Source organism: Cyprinus carpio, chromosome B5, assembly GCF_018340385.1.
Source record: "Cyprinus carpio isolate SPL01 chromosome B5, ASM1834038v1, whole genome shotgun sequence".
In the NCBI taxonomy this organism is placed as follows: domain Eukaryota; kingdom Metazoa; phylum Chordata; class Actinopteri; order Cypriniformes; family Cyprinidae; genus Cyprinus; species Cyprinus carpio.
Genome location: NC_056601.1, coordinates 12,785,772 through 12,798,325, shown reverse-complemented (window position 1 = coordinate 12,798,325; position 12,554 = coordinate 12,785,772). Strand labels below are relative to the sequence as shown.

The 12,554-nt window shown below is 36.6% G+C and overlaps 1 protein-coding gene across 1 annotated transcript in view; it reads right to left on the bottom strand.

Annotated features, from left to right (window-relative positions):
* The window catches only part of LOC109080799 (extracellular matrix organizing protein FRAS1-like), a 108,607-nt gene that overhangs the window by 19,012 nt on the left and 77,041 nt on the right, over positions 1 to 12,554 (bottom strand). The window contains exons 30-43 of the mRNA XM_042724434.1: positions 9,445 to 9,604; positions 9,161 to 9,336; positions 7,823 to 7,939; positions 6,966 to 7,080; positions 6,277 to 6,414; positions 5,594 to 5,626; positions 3,737 to 3,868; positions 3,258 to 3,386; positions 2,909 to 3,156; positions 2,665 to 2,816; positions 1,958 to 2,120; positions 1,735 to 1,867; positions 960 to 1,144; positions 93 to 249 (exon numbers count right to left, since the gene is read on the bottom strand). Of these exons, the coding sequence (XP_042580368.1) occupies positions 93 to 249; positions 960 to 1,144; positions 1,735 to 1,867; positions 1,958 to 2,120; positions 2,665 to 2,816; positions 2,909 to 3,156; positions 3,258 to 3,386; positions 3,737 to 3,868; positions 5,594 to 5,626; positions 6,277 to 6,414; positions 6,966 to 7,080; positions 7,823 to 7,939; positions 9,161 to 9,336; positions 9,445 to 9,604 (2,038 nt within the window). The remainder of the gene's footprint in view (positions 1 to 92; positions 250 to 959; positions 1,145 to 1,734; positions 1,868 to 1,957; positions 2,121 to 2,664; positions 2,817 to 2,908; positions 3,157 to 3,257; positions 3,387 to 3,736; positions 3,869 to 5,593; positions 5,627 to 6,276; positions 6,415 to 6,965; positions 7,081 to 7,822; positions 7,940 to 9,160; positions 9,337 to 9,444; positions 9,605 to 12,554) is intronic.

Genomic DNA, 12,554 nt, shown 5'->3' with positions numbered 1-12,554 from the left:
ATGTTTTCTGAAGGCTGCCCATGAATGAGCGACAGACTGGGGAATGGAGTGGATATATGAAGAGAAATAGAGAGAGAAAGACAGCCACTGACCGTATGAAGGCTTCTTGATGAGGGTAAGGAGAAGCTCATTTTCAGGTGTGTCCTGGTCCAGCACATTCAGGGAGGAGTTAGTAATGACCACACCGGAGTTCTCCTCCACTTGGATGCTGTTCACTGAAATAACTGGGACTCTGTCCTCCTTGGTGTGCTATAAACAACATCAAATAACATCTCATATATAAACCTGACAAGTTGGGAAAGAGAGAGGAATCTGGACGTGATGCAGACTAGCTTTGAATTTGCATCCAGGTGAGCCAGTGGCTCCAACTACATTTAAGATACTGCTAAATGAAGAAAAACCAAAGTTCCTGTATGTCATCTAAAGTAACAGCAAAAGGGATTCTAAAAATGTAGTCTGGAAACCATTCATTAAAGAAACACCATCCAGTTTTAAGCTCAAAGAATTTGTTTTTTTTTGTGTATGCATGCAGTGCATGTGATGTAAATACTGTACTGCATTTGCGCAGCACCAATTTTTTCAAATTGTGCGTACTTTGTACATTCAGCGCGCATTTTCGCCTTGAATTTTTTTTCCGCTTATTTTGTTTGTCCACAAGGTGGCAAAACTAGCTCGGACAAAAAACACTGAAGACAACAACAACAATAGACATCCACTTTGACGAGCGTTTATATTGAGGGGGTTAAAAGAAACCCAAAAACTCTTTCTAACAACATTTTTAACAGCTTTAATTTCTGGAAAGGAAAACACACTGGACAATGAAGAAACCTTTTTAGTGCAAATGTGCTGACAGCCTGTGTAAACACTATCAAATGGACTACACATTCGGTTGTACTCAATAAAGTTTCGCAACAAAATTAAAGTATACTTTTGGCTTTAGTATTTCAATTACAGTATACCTGGATGTCTATGGTGATATCAAAAGCCTCAGTTTGACTTGATCCATCACTGATGTAAAAGCTGAAGACATCCTGGCGGATGTTGGCTTGGCGGATGTTTTGAATGTAGAAGATATGGTCTGAGGTGAGGTCTTCTACAGTGAAAGGGACGTCGGGGCTGATCACGTGAGATCCACCAGTCGCTGCTGGACACAAAGGACACATCTCAATGTGCTGAACAAACAACACTTTGTTCTGGAGACTGCATTTTACATGGAATAACATTTCTGAGCCTAATATCCAAACAGTTGATCTCAAAAACAATAAACAAGTGACTTTCTAGACAAAACACGAGAGAGCAACTGTCAGTTGAAGACAAGAAAGCACTAATATTTATGAATAAATGGCTGTGAGGACCAAAAACAAACCCAAAATCATGAAAATAAAACAAGTGTTTTCTTAAAGTAGATACATCAAAGCAGACATCAGAGTTTGCATCTGTTTTGGATGAAAACTACATTTTGTACAACTGTCGTTGGGCATTTATGTTCCACCATGATCTGCATCTCCTTTCATCTTCCCCACTTAAACAGGAAGCCTGAATAAAGACGACTGCTTCAATCTGAATTTCACAGATCTACAAATCTCTATTACAGCAAATGAGCGCTCTCCTCATGAATAAAATTATGCCATCAGCAACTTTTGGAAAAAAATAAACATCTGCCCTTAAGTAACTGGGAAAAAGGAAACTAACAATCTAAGACATATTACACAAAGAGACAGCTAAGAGATTTACCTTGTTTTGTGTTCTCAATGAAACCATACTTCGGTGGGCTGATCAGCCACACCAGGAGGTCCTTTCTGGGTGTGTCTGGGTCAGATGCAATAATGTGATTGGCTGAGAGCTGGACTCTCCCTCCTTCTTGAACCTATCCACAGGAAACACCGTAAAGAGTTTGAAAAGTCTGAAAGAACCAGATCTAAAACTAGTTGACTGGTGAAGTGGGAAACGTTCTCACCTTAATGCCGCTGCGGACGGTGACAACAGGTGGCTGTCTCTGGGTAGACGTGATGGTGATAGTGAACATCTGGTTCTCCAAACGATTGTTCTCATCATCATAGACAACATAGTGGAAAATATCAGTGACAGGCTGGTTTCCCGTTTCAAACGATGTAACATACCTTTAAAAAAAAAAAAAAAGAACTGTTTCATATTTCATAATTTCTCAGTAGGGCTCAACAATTTAAAGCAATTAAAGAAGCTTGTGTTGTAACGCATGTTGAGTCTCCTCAAGCATTTCAACTCGCCACACATTTTACATGCATTATTTTTATTAACATAAGCTGAACTAGGAAGGACACATTAATACTGGTAATGATGTAAAAAACACATTGAGAAGGACCAGACCACATATTCAAAATAATATCAACATGCAGCAGAATTGTGGTAAAATTGAAAACAATACTATTTAAATTCAAATGAAAGAGAGCTGCAAAGAATATAAAATAGATCTGATGCAGGCAGGATTTTTTTCATCAAGTTAAAACCATAAAAAACTTAAATAAAATAAAATAAACATAAAAAATAAACTTCACTAAAACAAAAATTAAAACTTTAACAGAAATTACAAAATATATATTTAAAAAAAATCTAATTCAAAATATTAATAAAAACTATAATAGCATCTTAATGATACTAAAATAATACTGGATGTAGGGTGTATACCTGATTTTGTGGTTGTTGATGTCCTCCATTGTAAAGGAGGAATATTCACTAAGTTCCTCATGCTCTGTTTCAGCCTTGGTTTTGGTGAGGATCCCATACATCGGTACAGAAACTAACTGCACAAAAATGGTCTCATCGGGAGATTTATCATCCTACAAGACAATGACAGTTACTTTTAAGCATATTATAATCTACCAGTTTTAACTTTTATTTTCAGTCATAGTCAGAACATGTCATTCCTTACCATATAAGCTAACTGTGAACGTCTAATGATGGTACTGCTCTTTTCTGCCACCTCCATTGACAGCAGCGCCTTAGGGTCACGTTTGGGTGCGTCACCTTTGACCTCTGACACCAAGACCTGCACCGTGATGGAGGTCAGGGAGATCCCGTCAGTCACAGAGAAAGTCATGGCGTCCTCCTCAGTGGTGAGACCTGCATGCTCATACTGCAGAACGTTCCTGGTGACGTCACTGGAGGTGAAGGTGTCCCCTGAGGTAATGGAGAGTTCTGATAAATAAACTAAAGCAACTGATGCCAGAAAATAAGATAAAGAAGAACACACCAGGGAGAACCAAAAATGCTGTACCTACCATTGACCATCTGGACCTGGGAGCCAAGGTCCACTCTCAGGAGGGTCCCGTGTAGGGGCCCCTCCACCAGCTCAAACTCTAGCTCTTCAGGGGCCGTATCAGCATCCGTCACTGCTAACTGTCGTCCACCTATATGACACAGAAACAAATCAACTTAAGATTAAAAGAGGCAAATATTATGTTTGTTGCGCTGACACCTAGTGGTGTGGATGTAGAAAAGGTTTTCGAGAGAGTTTTTTCAATGCCAAAAATATGCATTAAGAAGTGAGCATTATTCGACTAGTCATGTGATGTGATGACTGCCACCCTAATCACTTCTGAACATGATTTAAAACATTTTTGAAAATAACTAATCAGTTCTTTGTGTAAAACTTTTTTAATGAGGTACAACACTTTTATGACTCTGACTGGGCCTTTAAAATACTTATTCATTTACACTAATTACTTTGTAGCACTTAAGCCAATACACGTGTCCTTACCCACTGGTGCCCTGCCGCCGAGACTGACCTCCAGCACCGGATCCAGAATCTGAAAGACTGGTGGCTGCTGATGATTGGCCAAGAGCAAAACAGCAAAGTCCATCTCTGGAGTGGTGTGCTCTCCATCAGAAACTGACATAAGAGAGGGAATAGCAATAAGTCACACATGCACAAGAACACCGTTGACCTTCAGGCCAGTTCTGTCTTCTGAACTTCAGCTCAGTGCAGCACAGATGAATGAATGAAGAATGAATCAGACAGAGAGAGTGAAAGAAAACAGAAAGACCTATAAAGAAGTCTTACATCATCTCATCCTCCAGAGACTGAACATTTGATGTAAAATACAGGCATAACTTGGCATATACAACTATTCAACATTCCTAATAATATTATTTCTTCATAAATGTTCATTTGATAAATGTCGAAATCAGTCTTTTAGCTGCTGTAACCTTCAAAGCTCAAGTAGTTTGTAACCATGGTATCCTAGTGTCCTCCAACTTAACACTTACTGTCTGCGAGGTAGCACTGCATTGATATTCCTGATATCCTGTACTGGTGAGGGGTTTGTTCTTAACCTCTAATATTTAGCCTTAACATACTGCTTAACAGGACAGCTTGGCTTTGGTTACATACTATATGCAATACTTCTCTAAACATTTAGTCTGCTTAAACCTGCCCCTGCAAGCTCATATTTATCTGCCTCCACTTTTGAATACGCATGACCAACTTGAACCCATTGCAAAATCGGAACGGGAAAAAAATCTTTCACTCTCATGTGAAATTCTTGACTAATGTAATGTTCTAGTTTAAGCTAGAAATCCAAGAAATGAGTTTGAAAATTCCCTATTGATTAAACTACATTAAAAAGTAACTGTCAGGAATGCGAAAACATATTTGCATAGTGAATTGTGAATGGTCTTGTCTTTCTTGCATTTATGTATTGTAATAATCGACAGCCTCCTTGTCTACTTATTTTAGTGATTCTACTGTGCATCTGAAAACAAAACACAGTTTGAGTGTCAAAACAACTGCAGAGTTCTTTTACATTTCCCAAAAGAGGAAAATGAATAAAACAGAACAGTGGTGATTTGATATTAAAAAAAGGATAATTCATATTCATTTATGATGATTTTTTTAAGTAGCAAGAAAAACTTGCACCAACTATTTTTTGTAAGGGTAGAAGGGAAGAAGTTGTATTCAAAATCAAAGTTACAGTTTACATATTTTAAATGCAAGTGAGACAAAAGAAAAACCTTGTTGCAGTTAGAACAAAGAAAAAAAGAATAAAATCAAAACAATATTTAAATTTGAACTGTGCATGTTAACAGATAGCAGCTGAGGTGATATTCTCATTCTCATGTTTTATGACACTGTTCTTGTTTTCCTTCAGTTGAGTATATGTATAAGTTAGGAATAAAAAGCTCCTTTAGCATTGACTTCTGATGCTGCTGTTCTTCTACAGTCTATTGTTACTCTCCATCCATTACTAAAAGCACTAAAAGGAGTTTGTCTGCCCTACAGCGCCCCGTTTCCATCCAGACACAGAAGGGCATATGAGCAGTCACAGCTCTGATTCATGGGCACTGTGAGAAGAAGATGGATGCACAGTCGTATCCTGCTGTCAGGTGGAATAAAGCATATGGATGGACATCAGAAAGAGAGAGGGAATTATATTCCCTCTTAGGAAGAGAAGGTCCCATAAATAAATAACAGCAACACACCAGGGAATGTGGGATCAGAGGCACAGAGGGATCTGTCTATGGTGTTTCAGAGGAGGAAATGAATTCTGGGTTTGCTGGAAGCGTGTAAGGTAAGGGAGAATAAAGCAGAGTCGCCAAAAGTGATTATACTGTATACCTGTGAAATGAAGGCTCACTGATTCTGGTAGACCTGCAGGAATGAAACAGTGTTAGTGGTTACTTTCACAATCAACTACTAACAAATCACATTAATTAGAGTACAGGGTGAGAGGTTATTTCATATTTAAACAGTTAAGCTGGAGAGGTGACTTATGCATCACTAACAATACCAGAGATGTTGGGTTTGACAGCTCAGAAGCACCAATTAGCATCAGATTAGTACTAAATCAACAGTGTGCTGGCATATTCTCTAATTAGCTTCCCACACAAACTGTACACATTTCAAACTAATGAGCGTGTCATCATACTACTGCGTGCTACTATTGTTACCTCTATTGCAGAGCACTGTAAAAGACTGCAATTAAAAATGTTTAGGGACGAAAATTTGTAGTTGACTCAAAAGATCTGTAAATGAATGAATCTGAGTGGTTGCATTCAGGTTTAGGATTGGAAGGATTTATTTAACAGCAATATTGTGAATTATATAACAGATTGTGAATGAAATTTAAAGTAACTGTTTTCTATTTTAATATTTTAACGTAATTTATTGCTGTGATGGAAAAGGTAAAGGTACTCTAGTTACTCTTCTTGAGTATCACATAATTCTTCAGAAATCATTCTAATATGCTGATTTTGTGCTCAAGAAACATTTTTTTTTCATGTAATAACGCAGAGACTAACCTGTAAATGAGTACTGATAAAGCTCCTGAAGATGGGAAGGGGCTTGTGGGGGTCTGTAGATAATTTTGCCACTGTCTACATCAGCCTGGGTAAAGAGACGCACATGATGGTAAGGTCTATCCCTGTGCTCCAGCGTACCTGAAAGAGGAGAGTGACATCATCATATTAATATGACAATCAGTTCAGTATTAGAAGCTTAGAAATGAAATGAAATGAGATTGTTGGATAAACATTGTGGGACTGAGTTCTTAAGCATCATTTACACATACATCTCAGTGGTGATGTTTTTATTAAAACAGATGAAGTTTAAGTCAGATTTCTTTTGCATAAATAATAAATATTCATGAGGTACGTCACAACCAGCATCTTATTTTCTACCATTTTTCTATTCTGAGAAAAAGTTTATGACTATTCTATGACTGTTATTTAATCCAAATTAAATGTCTAATCCATGAAAGGATATGAAATATCTGTGATACTGAGCAACAACCACATATGAAGTTTCTCCTAATGATCCTAGATGTGAAATGTCTACCCTTCCAGTAAAGTCTCGGCAAGTTTCACCTTTGAAATCCTCTACTCTCTATTTAATGGTACAAAAAGGAGAACAAAACAAAACTATCAGGCTTCCATTATGCCTGTAAGTGTCCTACTCCTTACCCCTATGACAATAATGGAGGTTTAGTTACCGTGGCCTGAGGTAAGCGCTTTGGTGATGTTGTAGACAAGCTTGTCGCTGGGCGTCTCAGAGTCAGTGAAGGAGAGAGCAGATGGAGATATCACAGTCACGCGATCTTCCAGTGCCTGCACACACACACACATACACAGCCAAAAACATTTACACTGATGAGGACAAAAAAGTTTAGAGATCATATGGATCTCAGACAGTCAAGTGTTTTTTAATATTTATATACACAGTATATATAAATAAATAAATAAATAATAAATAAATATATATATATATATATATATATATATATATATATATATATATATATATATATATATATATATATATATATATACTGTATATATATATATATATATATATATATATATATATATATATATATAATATATAATACATTTTAAAATAAGTGTTCCTCCTTATTCCTTCCAACATTTCAGCAACTATTATTACAGTTTTTTTTGTAGAAACCAATATACATTATTTTTTTCAGGATTCTTTAAAAGAATAGCATTTATTTAAAATATTTTTTTTTGTAACAATGTAAAAAATTTAATGTGACCTTGCAAAATAAAAGTATTAAAGGGATACCTTCACCTACCCATTTTTTTTTTTTGTTATAAAAAAATAAAACATATTGTCCCCAACTTTTACAACTTTTTACAAATAGTAATGTATACCCTATATTTCTCACCATTAAACTGAAGAATGAGAAAGTACTTTAACAGAGGAAAAAACAAAACACACTTGACTAAGAAGAAGTTTCAATTAAAAACATGTTCAATACATTGAATATTAACTAGAATCTAACAAGACAGAATTATTCAGTCTTTTCATGCCCTGCTGTTTGAATCTTACAGTGATCTGCAGGTCGGCTCCAGGCGAGAGCTGAGGCAGGCCAGGGGTCTGAGGCATCACTCCTATAGTGAAGGTCTGCGTATCACCCAGAGTCTCTGGATAGCCCTCACTTGAAACCTGCCAGCGAAAGCACACACACCCATGCATGAATAAATAAATAAATACCACCGTAAACATGCACACATTCCCACTAGAAAATATAATCTGTCTAAAAAATTAATTTAAACATTTACGAGACAATAACTGGCAATCAATAATGTACTACATAACTGAAATCACTCTCAATATATATTTTTGAGGTATTTAATTAAACCTGGACTCAATTCTAATACATGTTTATTTCAACAGTGACGTCTTGAGCAGACACCTAACAAATAGGCTGAAGCACTTCATGGTCACAAAAACACCCCTGAGGATGTAAACTAAACTGTGTCAAACCATTAAAACTCGAATCTTATTTAATGAAGTCGGTGGCGCAGGGTGCAGCCTCAGGCAAGGCGGGAAGAGAAAAGAACAAACAAGAAGAGAAAGCAATTTTCTTGAGGACGACAGAAAACTGTTGTTTCAAGAGTCATTAGGGGTTTAAACTGATGAATTAAATGTGACTGAATGTCCTTTAATGCTGCTTACACTGATTTGAAACTGGATTTGGAGACAAATTAGCTCATTTATACCCAAGTAATGCAGTGAGGCTGGTGAAGGAGAAGTAGGACAGATGGACAAATTGGCCTAAGAGTGTGAAACAGAGCTAAAGTAATGGAGAAAATAGTCCAATAGCGCGAGAGAGGAACAATGTGTTTATCTCTCTAAGAGGTTTGTGTTCACCTTGTGCATCACTTTTAACAGGAGATACGCTGATCTAAAAGTCTGATGTTGTGTGTCTGAGAGAGAAAGAATAGTGCATTCATGTTTTCAAAAATACAGCAAAACTAACATTGTGAAATACTATGACAAATGATTGTAATAAATATCATAATAAATATTATTACAACACTTATTAACCTCAAACTTTTGTCTGGTGCTTTGAGCATGGAAAAGAGTTTAACAGTGACTGGTGGATGTGTGTTTGATGAAAAGTAATGTTGTTGATTTTTTTTTTTTTTTTTTTTTTTTTTTTTTAAGTGGGCCAATCAACAGAAAACACCCTAATGAAACAGAGTAGAACTTCTACTGAACCTCTGCCATTAAAAAGCAAATCAATATATAACACATAAAGAATTATTTCTAACCAGCCAGAAGTCAAGAGACTCTACATACTGAGCCGAAGAGCTTTTGTCAACAATAAATACAACAGTATTTGCCTCAGGTTAAATTTAATGCTCACTATGTGTGTCTCACCTGAAACTGAAAAGTGTCTTTCTGTGTAGTGGATCCATAGTGTCTGTACCAGACAGTCCCTTCATTAACATCTTGCTGTGTAAATGAGCTGGTTGGTGTGGTATCCTGACCATCTGGGAAGGACTGCCATGCCTCCACAGGACCATCAGCAGGCATAGACACCAGCACAATCTCTCCTAGACACATAAATCGCATTTTACCTTATTTCATGGCACTGAATTGAGTTTAGAAAGAAAGACAGACATTGAATAAAGAATGCTAGAGACAGATGATGATGATGATACCGTATTTGGGCTGTCCGCTCTCAGAATGAATGGTGTACAGGATTTCAGAGTCACTGGTTCCCTGGAACTGAGCACTGAGGCACTTCTTAGACAGCTGTACCATTCCTCCCTCCCTCACCCAGGTCTTGGGCACTGAACGCAGGTGAGGATTCAAGCCAACCTACAGGGAAACCATAATGCACCATTAGGATTAATGGCATGTTTATTTCAAACTATAACAGCTTGTACCTTAAATTAAAGTTAAGGTTATGCACTACAACTCAAAAGTTTGGGGCTGGTAAGATTTTTTTTAAACGTTTTTGAAAGATGTCCCTTCCTTTCACCAAGGCTGCATTTTCCTCATGAAAAGATAGTAATATTGTGAATTATTATTAATTTAAACAACTGTTTTCTATTTTAATATATTTTAAAATATCAAAGTCTTTAGTCTTACAGTCTTTAGACATCATTTGAATATGATGATTTGCTGCTATAAAGAAACAGTCCTTAATATCAATATTAAAAGCAGCTTATTAATAGTTTTGTGGAAACTGTGATATACAGTTTGAAATTTAATTGGTACAAAGGATTTCTAGGTAACACATATTCACTATTAACTAAGACTTCTCCCTCAATAAACTGCTAATTTGCTGCTTACTAATAGTAAGGTAGTTGTCAAGTTTAGGTATGGAGTAGGACTAATGTCATGCAGAATAATGCATTAATATGCGCTTTATAAGTACTAATAAACAGCCAAAATGCTAGTAATATGCATGCTAATAAGCAACTACTTTATAGTGAGAATTGGTCCTTAAATTAAAGTGTTACCGATTTCTAAGTAAAAGTATTAATTTCTTAAAAGAGTGTACTAATGTCAAAAATTTTACCATTAGGCTGAAGTTTTTGCAGTGGTTTAATCATTATAAAACCACAAGAAGATGCCTTTCTTGCATTTTACATTGAGAAACATCAATGCCACAAGAAGATCACAAAGACACATGTTAATCATGCCTACTCAGCTATCGCTATGCCAGGAATCTTTAGATCCTAACAGGGCTCTGAACATCCCTACGCTAGCTGAGGAGCTCATTGTAGTGAATAAGATCATCTGCTTCACAGATAATCAAAGACCTTCAAGGACGTGGGGAGATGAAAGCTCTGATTCCCAGAGGAAACACCTTGGCACCCTTCCACCACCTTCCTGCTGATCCTAATCACCTCTCTGAGAGCGGGATGGATTTATAAGTTCACAGAAGAGTTCACTCATAGGTCAAAACTATAGTCCGTTTCTAAAGAATCTCACATTTTAATTCAGAGTTTTGCTACATTTCATGTAGTGAAAAAGTTTTTTGCTGGTGTAACCTACTGTACTCAGGTTGATCCATTCATTTTACATAGCATTTCCACCTTCAATCGGAATTCGATGTTACCACATGAAACCATTTTTTAGGTTACTTGATAAAACATCTTGTACAGTGATAACTGGCAATGTTTCTTTCTTTCTTTACATTTCCCTTTCAATTTAGAATGTGGGTATTTAAGGTCTCCAGGCCACATTATATCAAGGATCATTCGCCAGTGCTGACCAGTTACATGGATCAAGGACTACAAACACCAGTTGACCAGGCTAATTGAAGTCAGCTTCCTCTTTTATACCTGTCATGATTGCAGAAATCCACATTAATTGTATTAAAGATCTTTTGAGATCAGGGACCTTGCTCCCAAAGCCAAAGCCAACAGGTCATTAACTCACAGTCATCATGTTGCCTTCTCAGCCTTCACCTCTGTCTGCTTTCATCGCCTTGTGTTGTGGATGTAACGTGACCTTTCCACTCACTGGTGATGTGTGAGCGCAATAGACCTTGATGCGGACTTTATGCGATTCTGCCCAATAAAACGTACTGTGATCCAACTAATAAAAACGATTGCTATTGATCTGCAAACAGAGTGTTTACTGCAAAACAGGGCTTGCATTAGTCAAAGGCTGCTTAGGATGGTAGATAACAGGCTGCAGCAGGGAACAAGGCAGGTGTAATCGGATGACACTACAGAGAGATATGTGGATAAGGGTCTATGGAAGTGGGGACAGAGCTTGAAAAGCAAATAAAGTGCTGCAATCTGTCTAGACATCAGCAGGCTAAGGGCATGTCAAATAGTCAGGAAGGGGTGATTTCAAGCGTAAATGGGGTGGTGATGATTGTAAAAGTGTGTATGAATGGAGAGAGGTATGAGGTGGTGTTCACCCTGTCATGAAAACACTTTAACCACAGCAAACAACACAAAATAAACCAACCATTTCTCAACAAACCACCACCACTATAAAAAAAAAAGCAAAAAAAAAAATCATCATTAGTACTACTCATAATATTACCATACCAAACCTACGTACTACATATCAGTACCTTAAGGTATAAATATGATCCTATTAAGAAAACAGACACCAACGGCACACTTTAAAAGTGGTAATCTGTAACCAAACTTGAGCTGTTTCTATGTAGCTTAAAACCTTTTAAAGAGGTGGTTTCAAATCCAAAATAATTAACCCTACCTGCAAGGGATTTCCTTCTAAAATTATATCTGAAGCTATTTTATATATAAAAAAGCATGCGGGTGCTGGATGCTGGGGTCTATCTCTGCATCTCGGGCTGAAAGCATGTAAAGACCTATTTATTCTCAATTAATACTTATTAATATTAGTATTAGTATTCATCTTGTAACATTTTGTTTCCAAAATCAAATAACTGGCTTTTATATTATCCCTGTTAGCACATTATTAAAAATATATTTAGGTCTAATAAGTGATGTTACATATTTTTTTCAACTGCACTCTTTTTAAGTGATTTCATCATGATAGTGAGCATAAATAACACATAAAAAAATAAATAATTTAGCAGTAGCCTACGGCTCAATCATCAAGGCGTTTCAGCATCAGGTGGAGTGCAGGAATCCATAATTAGCCAAAAATCCTTGATATAATTCCAAAATTCAGAAGAGCTGATGACCTGCTTTTTTGGCACTTAATATTTTTTACACGAACATGAAAGTACATGACACATTGATAGGCCTATAAATAATGATAAAATAATGATAGCTGTAAGTTCAAAAACAGCACATTTATGATGATTAAATAT